At 28.3% G+C, this 10,428-nt stretch overlaps 1 protein-coding gene across 1 annotated transcript in view; it reads left to right on the plus strand.

The window, feature by feature from the left end:
- The window catches only part of LOC105627296 (fatty acid hydroxylase domain-containing protein 2), a 13,434-nt gene extending 6,998 nt beyond the window's left edge, over positions 1 to 6,436 (plus strand). The window contains exons 2-6 of the mRNA XM_012208583.1: positions 12 to 141; positions 2,813 to 2,916; positions 3,264 to 3,591; positions 5,783 to 6,055; positions 6,277 to 6,436. Of these exons, the coding sequence (XP_012063973.1) occupies positions 12 to 141; positions 2,813 to 2,916; positions 3,264 to 3,591; positions 5,783 to 6,055; positions 6,277 to 6,436 (995 nt within the window). The remainder of the gene's footprint in view (positions 1 to 11; positions 142 to 2,812; positions 2,917 to 3,263; positions 3,592 to 5,782; positions 6,056 to 6,276) is intronic.
- The last annotated feature ends 3,992 nt before the right edge of the window (positions 6,437 to 10,428 follow it).

The following is a 10,428-nucleotide window of genomic DNA, read 5'->3' on the forward strand; positions in this document are numbered from 1 at the left end:
ATTGTTTGCAGCAGCCCCCGCTATTGGTGATGCCTCGAAGAATCAAACTCCACCAACACTTCTTTCAAGTTTAAGAAGTGTACTTTTCGTTATTGGAACTGTGGTAGTCGGATTCGCTGCTTTTTGTAATTCTCTGACATGGTAATGCAATACGTCATTTCTGCTTTACGATTAGCATAAACAGAGTTATAATTAAGTTTTTCTCTTAGCTCTTTTTTTATTCTCGATAAATGTAAACTTTAATAAAATGAAACGTAGGTAAAATTTTCCTTTTACACAGTCAGCTCCAAAAGATCTCCAACTGACTTTGACCTTTAAGGAGATCAAGGTCACTGACCTTTTCTGTCATTTGTTATTTATTAAAAAGTTATTAAAACAATTTTTATGCGGCCTTGTTAAGAAATACACAACTTTCCACGCGAAGCAAGGTCTATCTCCACCTCTCTCTGTCAAGAGAAAATACTACTGAAATATGTATCTTGTATTCGAAAATTACTTACTATTTTTAAAAATTGGTTTGTTCATAACTTTTTAATGAATAACGTTCGACGGAAAAAATTAGTGATCTGGATCTCCTTAAGGATCAAAGTCAAGATCAAGGACAATTGAAGGTCATTTGGAGTTGACTGTGTTAAGGTTGTGAAAGTTTTATCGAAAGGTATTAAAAAAATGAAAAAATGTTTAACTCAAAAAATTTAGCTATGAATCAAACATAACAATTTATAATTTATTATATTATTAATTCTATATTTAACATTATATTATTAACTTTTATGCAATTTTATTTTACTTATAGTGTTTCTTGATTTCTTTTTTTACACTGTTCTTACTTATCTATTTAACCACGCATATATAAAACAAAAAATAAAAGTATAATTATTAGGTATATAAATTTATTCAATGCCTTGAACTTTATCTCTTATTATAATATATATACTATTTTAATAAATTCGAAAATTTTAGTATATTTTTTGTGGAATTAAAATGTTGTTAATGCGTTCACAAATATTTTTTTTACAAGGTGAAGCCAACAATATATTTTTAAAAAACAACAATTGAATTGAAAGGCGTCGATAAAATGTATTTAAGATATTATATTTTAACTACCGCTAAAATTATTTGCTGCCATTAATAAAGCTCCAATATTTATGCAACATTTGTAAAAAATAGCATCAGATTTTATAATGAGATTTTAATGAATGTCAAGAATGTCATGATCAACTTTGAAAACTGGTAATGGAAAATTACAGCAACTGGATGAGAACTCTGTACAGATACAAGAAGATCTCTTGCAGCTTAGAGTCGCTTGTTAGATATCCGTTAGATATCCGTCCGACTGCAACAACTGAGAAAAATTTAAAAAAGGATATGTAGATGGATTCCGTATGCTAAAGATGAAGACAATTAACGAATGATGATATAGAGCCATAATTTTATTTATTCAGAAAAGAACAGCTAGATTTCTTATATAATGGATGTTGAACTTATATATGAATTATATGACAATTCTAAACATAAAAAGTCTTCGGTAGATTCGGCCAATTGACGACAGCTAATTATCTAAGTATCAGTAGAATAATAGGTCGCAATGTTAAAATAACGTTAAAATGAATTGTGAGTCATCAAAAAATAATTTTTAATAATTATTTTCAAGCCATTTTTACATTTTTTGATGTTATGATCACTGTTTGTTCTCAAAAATCAATATCCATGCTAAGGAATATTGCGTGTTTGAAGACATGGCAATAAGACATACTCTAAACTGCTAAATTCAGGTGAAATGATCACAGTAGATCTTTGCCAATCACTGTAATAAATCTCTGTCAATAACATATCATCAATTTGAACAATGAGTTGAAGCTAAAAAAAAACTGTTTTGCATGTTTCAAAGAAACCACAAAGTGATCCTCGATAACTCACAAAGCGATTAAGAATATCATATTCTTAAGAGTGTTAATTTTTTTTCACATGGCTTATTTACAGACATATTCTGTATTCTTTAGAATTACCATTTATTTTAATCGCTATAACATCTGTATCTCAATTTTTCGTGACAGTTCAAGACATTGTTAAACAACTTTTTTTTATGAATATATATCTGCAGATAACAATATAACCCATACGCCACAGACACCTTCAAAAGACGCTCTAAAGATCTAAAGACGTTTCCAGAATGTCTCTTAAATAAAGTGTATGGAAACAATATCGGTATTATCAAGAATTATAGAACATTATAAGAGTTACAGAATCGGAATATAGTATCGATATACATTTCACATTGAAAATGTTTAGATATCGTCTCGAAACTGCTAAGTTTTTATCATGATAGAATTCGGAATCCATTAAACATTTATAAAAAGTTCGATTCGTATTCCCAATGTGCCGAATATTCCGACACAGTGTAAGAATATAAATCATAAAATATATAAATATCGATGAAGATTACTCTATTTTTTTATAAATAAATTTTCAACATTGAATTAATTTGAGTACCTAATTTTTCTAATATTATATGAGAAAAATAATCAGATCTTGATCGTAGATCAAGAAAGAAGAGCAAATAATTTTTTAACCTTTCCGATCTTTGCGAAATTAATTTTTTAATAATTTTTTTAAATCTGATGTAAAACATATTAGAAGATAACAAATTAAATTTTTTGTTTCCATATGTTTATATGTATATACCACCCAAAAATAAATCCAGCATTGCGTGAAAAAATTGTTTATATTTGTAAAATTAAATAAATTATCTTAGTTTTAATTGAGAAATTTATTAATTTTTTTAGATTTTATTAACGAAAAAAAATTTCAGGCATTTACAAAGATTCTGGGGTGCATCCGGAGACTTCTGGCAAGCTCAGTGGGACAAAATTTTGGATAAATTTGGAGATGATCCTGTTACGCTATGGGTTTACGGTAAATTCAAGATACACTTTAGAATTAATCTTTATAAATTCAAAGATATATGAGAATAACTCCTTAATAACTTACGTTTTAATATAAAATTATAGATAAATGACTAACGTAAAGAATACGTAAGATTTCCGTATTGTTAATCGCTGCGCGTGTCTTAACGCCAAGGCACTACCGTATGTGTCTCCTGATTTTGATAAATTCTTTAACTAATTCAAATTTAATATTTTTTGAAATATTATAAATAATAATTGCAGGATTTTTATAAATTTAAAATTTTTGAAAACAATTGAATTCTTATGGAATATCTTGATGATATTGGATATAAAGGATATATTACTATATTGCAGGATCCTTAATATTAACGATCGCGGTTTACTGGATCGTCGGTGGAATTTACATTATCCTAGACATCACCAACCGGCCAGCGGTGCTGCGCAGATACAAAATACAGCCCGGTACAAACGAGCCAGTGGACAAAAGGGAGTTATGCAAAGTGATCGCTCAAGTACTGTTCAATCAGATCGTCGTCGGCTTACCTATTATGTATCTCGGCTATTACTTCATGGAATGGCGCGGTTATCCCCCGGTGCGCGAGCTACCAACGTTTCACTGGGTGCTCGCCGAGATCGCGATTCATATACTATGCGAGGAGATTGGCTTTTATTATTCGCACAGGTACATCCTGCTTAAACAATCCAGAAACTTATACATAATGACAAATTTTACATTTGAAATTGTCAATTTTATTGACTGATATCTGATGAACCGACAGAAAAAAAATATTATGCTTGATAGATTTAAGTATGGAAATATTAATAGATCAAGGTTATATCAGAAATAAATATTATATTACTTTTATAAATCTTATATTACTTGAGTTAATTAAAAAGAAAAAATTAATATATATATTAATACAAAATTGAATGATGTTACCAGTGTGTGCTAAGCAGATGAAGAACACGCACTTAAGTTATATACATATATTTTATATTTATATTTATATTTATATTTAAATTCTGTTAATAACGTCTATTTTAATTTTATGAATCTAAAAAAGTTATTACGTTTTTTTTAAAAGGAAAAAAAATTTATATTATTACATTGAAAATATCTCTGAAGATAAAATTCAGACAGTACATTTATGTTAATCTTGCGATTTCTGATATTTTGCTAATATGTCTTGATATTAACTTTAATTTCAGTTTATTTTCTGATATATATCGTATTAACGGATATATATCGTATTAACACGTAATGCTAAACTATTATTTTTTTTTATGTCGGCAATTTCTGTCAAAGCTACATTTGTTCCATATTATGAAAACTTGCTTATTTTCTACTAATTGAAACAGCAAATATAATCGGTTGTTATCTGCTAATAACATAATATGCAAGCACACATTTGTAATACATGTTCTTGACATATCTCCTGCTAAATATTATTATTGTCCATCAGACAAAAATTTCCTGCTAAATATATTGGATTGTCCGGAAAGTTCGTGCCGATTTTTGGTAGATGGAGTAAGGACAGGTCTGAATATATCATTGAAAATAAATGACATGCGTACATATCAAAAAAGACAGTATTTCAGGCATACTTGGAAAAAATTTGGTTGTGAAAATTTTTGTCAGTTTTATACGCCTTTGAATATGGAAGAAAACAAAGTGCATTTTAAACATTTAATGCTTTTCTTTTACCGGAAAAGCAAAAATGCCAAACAAGCGGCAAACAAGATATGCGCTGTTTATGGCGAAAGTGCTGTAGCTGAAAGAATTGTGCGAAAGTACTTTGCTAGGTTTAAAGCTGGTGATTTCAACCTTGAAGATCAAGAACGGCCGGGTAGGCCCTCCACCACAGATGAAGATCAGATTAAAACACTGATCGAGAATAACCCACGCTATATGATAACGTAAATTAGCAGAAATGTTGAATATGTCAAAATCCACCATCCACGAGCATTTTGTGAAGCTTGGCTACATAAACCGTTTTGATGTATGGGTTCCCTACGATTTAACGGAGAAAAATCTGATGGATCGCATTTCTATTTGTGACTCTATAAACGCAACGAGGAGACACCATTTTTGAAGCAAGTAGTGACGGGGGATGAAAAATGGATCATTTATAATAATTGTTGAGCGAAAAAGATCTTGGGAAAAGCGGAATGAATCACCTTTAGCCATCCCAAAAGCCTCTTCATCCAAAGAAGATCATACTCTATGTCTGGTGGGATTGGAAAGGGATCCTGTATTATGAGCTTTTACCAAACAACGAAACGATAAATTCAGAGAAGTATTGTTCCCAATTAGACGAATTGAAAACAGCAATTGAACCAAAACGTCCAGAAATAGCGAATCGGAAGGGCGTCGTGTTTTATCAGGACAATGCGCGGCCTCATGTGTCTTTGATAACTCGACAAAAATTGTTGGAGCTCGGTTGGGATGTTCTACTCCATCCACCATATTCACCAGACCTCGCACCCTTTGATTTCCACTTATTTTCATTTATTTCGATCATTACAAAATTCCCTTAATGGAAAAAGCTTCAACTCTTTGGTCGAGATAAAAAATCACTTAGAAAAGTTTTTCGCTGAAAAATCTGAGAGATTCTGGAAGGATGGAATTTTCAAGTTGCCTGAAAGATGGAGAAAGGTTGTAAAACAGAATGGCACCTATATAATTTAATAAATGTATACTAAAATTTAAATCTTCTGTGTTTCAATTTTCCTTCAAAATCGGCATGAACTTTCCGGACAATCCAATAATTGTTCATCTTTTATTAATCTTTTACATCTAGATATTGTTAAATATACAAACATATCAAACACAAATAATTAAACTAATGATCATTAATGAACATTTTTTGCAGATTTCTTCATAAGCGTTCCCTATACAAATATATACATAAACAACATCACGAATGGACTGCTCCCATAGCTGTGACTGCTTTGTATTGCCATCCCTTGGAAAATATTGGATCGAATCTACTTCCACCTTTCTTAGGTGTATTCATCATGGGCTCCCATGTAGCCACCGCTTGGATTTGGTTCTCGCTTGCGATTCTTTCGACGTTGAATGCACATTCCGGATATCATTTACCATTTTTCCCATCGCCGGAAGCACATGATTTCCATCATTTGAAGTAATGCAAACCTTATTAATATCTTTTTAATTTTAAATCACATTAAAATGATTTCGTTTTATTTATTCTATTATAATGCTTAAAACAGATTTTGATAACGTAATAGAATATGATGTTTATACTGAATTTAACATTAAAAAAAATCAAGATTTATAATTATTTGATTATACAAGCAGTTTATAATTGCTACATGAATGCTAATGACTAATGAATATTTTTAGGTTTAACCAATGCTATGGTGTGCTCGGCGTTTTAGATCGCATCCACGGTACCGATACACAATTCCGCAATTCGCGGAATTACACACGACACATAATGATGCTTAGTCTTATACCGCCCAGGGAAGCTTTCCCAGATGAGGCAAAGTACAAGTCAAAGTAAAGGGACCCTTCGATAATTCTATATGAAAGTTCTCTAATCTCTGAAGAAAAAAATCTATTCGCGTTGAATGCAATATTTCTGCAGCGATGACCGAGTCGAAAACAATAGATAAATAATAAATATAATCAATTTTATCTGGCTGAATATTGACAAGCTTTCTAAAAAAAAAATTGAATTAATTTAAATAAATGCGTTTTCGATCGATCCTTTTGTAATCAATCTCAAATATCTATTTTCGAGAATTCATTTAAACACAATTTACTTTTATTTCTATGAAGAATATTTTATAAAGAATAGATCCCGCTTCTTAATATTAGATTAAATATTGGTATTCAGAGAGATATCCTTTTTGAATCAATTTTTCTTAACGCTTTATTTATTTCTGTGTCAAAGTTTGAAATTTTATATCTTTTTGGAAACTAATTTAGTGTATCATGTAGCGCAATATTTTAATTTACTAATTAAAGGATTCTCGTGAAAGAAACTCGGCTCTCCGCTCATTGATCTAGTGATAATGATTGTGTATATACAAATGCCATTCAAGGTTGGACTGAATAGAAAAAAATAGTAAAATGTTTAAGACGTGAAAATTGAATTTATACTTTAAAACTATTATAATAAGATAATAAAATTATTAATAAGATCAAAGTTGATTTTACTTTAACAAAATAGATTTTCTAAATGTTGATTAGATTGTTTATATTAAATAATTTATATTATTTATTTTTAAAAGTCTTCAGTAAAGCTCTCAATTTTCGGATTTATCCAGACAACAAACGCATGTTCAAAACTATGATACGTAAAATGTCTTATTTAAAGATTCATTAAAAGATATCTAAGAAATGATGTCTTAATGATCTTTAAGATGTCTTATATCCGATTTTTGACATGAGTGCTCTCTAAGTATACATATATTAGATTGATTCATAAATAAGTTTCGTTGCATGTAATAATTTATCTTTTCTGAAAATCTTAAGTTCTAATTTCATCTGTAATAAGTTCCTCAATCGTAAATCCTTAGATATATATTGGGTTGTCCGGAAAGTTCGTGCCGATTTTGAAGGAAAATTGAAACGCAGAAGATTTAAATTTTTAATTTCATTTATTAAATTTAAATCTTTTACGGCAACTTTCCGGACAACCCAATATTTATGTATATATTAATATTTATAACTATGCATATCGTCTTATAAAATTGCGAAAGTAAAATCTTAAAATAGAAGATTTGAAAGTATATGTATGTACATCACATAATGCCTTGAAAATTTAAACAAGAAAAATGCTGTTGTAATAAAAAAAATTTAAATTACATATGGTGAAAGTGTCATAACAGATCAAGCAGGACAAAAGTGGTTTGTGAAGTTTTTCTTCAAAGAGAAACTTCATACAACCATAGATAAATCATTCCGATTTCAATAATGTTTTCAAATTATTATGCAAAATCCACATTATATAATAGACCACGAAAAGTAGAGATACATTACTTGTCATATCAAAAAAAATCTGATAAAAAAAATACAATTTATTTATGAATCAACCCAATACTTTAGTATGTATACAATACAAAATTATACTATAAATTCATTTTCTTAAAATTATATATGTGATTGTATATACTAAATATAAAATTTTCTAATAATTATTTCTTGAATTTTTCTTTCAGTTCGACCTTGGCGCCATTCGTACTTTTCTATAATATTTGTAGAAATTATATTGTTAAAAATATGTATTGTGTATTTAAGCTATATATTTATGCACAAGTTCTTACATTAAGTTTAATAGTGTAATATATTTTATATTTTTCTGAAGCTTCTTCGATACAATCGAATTAAAAAGTTTATATTTTTTATAATGATGAAAAAGATAAAATTAAAATAAAAATTAAATATATTATTATTATTATTGTAAAATTTCTGTTTTTTAAATTCTCATTCTAATTGATATTTGAAATTATTTTTGTAGTATTTTAGTATACTGCATTGTAATGAAGTATATTGCATTGTAATGAAAGCTTCAGAACAAATAATTTAATAACATTTATGATGTGAAAATAACTATTTTTATATTTAGTTCTATAGACCGAGCGCAGGCATTAGCTTGATTTAGATTTAATCTCAAATGAAATCTAAATAATTGTACTTCTTTAAAATAAATATAACTTACTAGAATATTAGAAAACGACGTTAGAGATTTGGATTTCTCTTTACATTGAGAGAAAAGTATGTTGAATATATTGATTATATAGATTATATAGAGATAGAGATATTGATTATATAGATAGAGATAAACGTACACATATGTATAACACCAATAATTTTATCTGAATAACAATGAATCTTTTTTTTTGTCATAAAATGTTTTCACGACATTCTGTATTTTGCGAGAAAGAACTCTATTTATGGAAACTAAATCAAAAACAGAACCATATATCCTAATTTGTCTTATTTTATTAACTATTTTTGTTAAAATTTTTGTTAAAATTTTGAATCATATTTGACAAAATTTTATCGCAGTATTCTTGAAGAACTTAAAAAGATTCAAAGAAAAAATATATGTATAAAGTTATTATTTGAAAATCATAGATCATTGAAGATTAATGTTTGAGTACGCAGATGTGTAAAGCGTACACATACATATGTAAAACAGATAAAGCTCTCTTTCTGCATTGTGATCACTCATCGAGTTTAAAGTCTGACGCACAATTGAAGCACGGGCAATAGAAACAGAGTATATGAAAAACATTCTATGAAAAACCGTGTATTCTGATATACACGAATTCTAGTAGGTTGAAATTTGTCATTTCGTGTTCCTATTGTCTATGCTCTTCAATATTGTGTTTCAGGCTCAAGGTTTTTTACTAATTGTCATGGTCATATTGAATTATAATGCCATAAGCGAGAAATGAAACATTGAGGTTTTTTGCATGTCATTTGTAATTAAAGAGAATTTATATAAAACAAAATGATGAAATTGCTTTAAAATACTTGTAAAAATACTTTATTTTTATGCCTATTTTTACCTTGAGTCAGTAAATAATCATAAAAGGCATGTTAAATAAAAATAGGCTTTTAAAAAATCTATTTTATTATATATATATATTTTTTTATTATATTATATTTTATTATATATATATATATATTATATGTATTTTAAAAACCTAACTATTATATGTATTTTATTGCCTTTTATGATTATTTATTGATTGTCAAAGAGAACGTATACAAAAATGGGTCACGAACATTTTTACAAGTGTCTTAAAGCGATCTCATTATTTCGATTTATTTAAATTTTCTTTATTTATAAATGCCATGCAAGAAACTTTTTCGCTTATAACGTCATGATCTAATATGACCGTGGTGACTAGTTAGGAGCATAGACTTTTATAATATACACTAGGCCGTTAATGACAGTAACTTCATTATTTACCATATTTGATATTGTAGGGTTTCCCAAAAATGTGGAAATTCTATAATAATTTTTGTAAAACGAAAATATCGAAAAATCATTCCAGACGAGGGCGAAATGATGATCCTGATTAATGTCAAATATAAGAAATTTCCATCTTTGTGTGGCCACCGTTTTGAATGGAATCGTTCATAACAATTATCATTATTTTGTTCATCATCAAATAGCCCCGATCAACTCGAACAAATTTTAAGATTTATTCTCATTGATCAAACCTGAACATAATTCTTCATCGACACGATGAACAGAGAGGACGTGCCATTTGCCACTGGGACAAAAATAATATTTTGAAATAATGAAACATAAATTTCACCATTTTCCAATATCTTCGTTTATAAAAAATTATTACATTATTATTATTTATATATATTATTTATATATATTATTTATATACTTTTGAGAAAACTTTGTAAATGAGTGACATAAAAGATCATGTGATAAGGCCGAAATGAACTGTTATTGGCCGATATAACAATATGTTAGATCTATGTAATTAATATATATATATATATATATATATATATATA

Source organism: Atta cephalotes (genome assembly GCF_000143395.1).
Source record: "Atta cephalotes unplaced genomic scaffold scaffold00008, whole genome shotgun sequence".
NCBI lineage: Eukaryota > Metazoa > Arthropoda > Insecta > Hymenoptera > Formicidae > Atta > Atta cephalotes.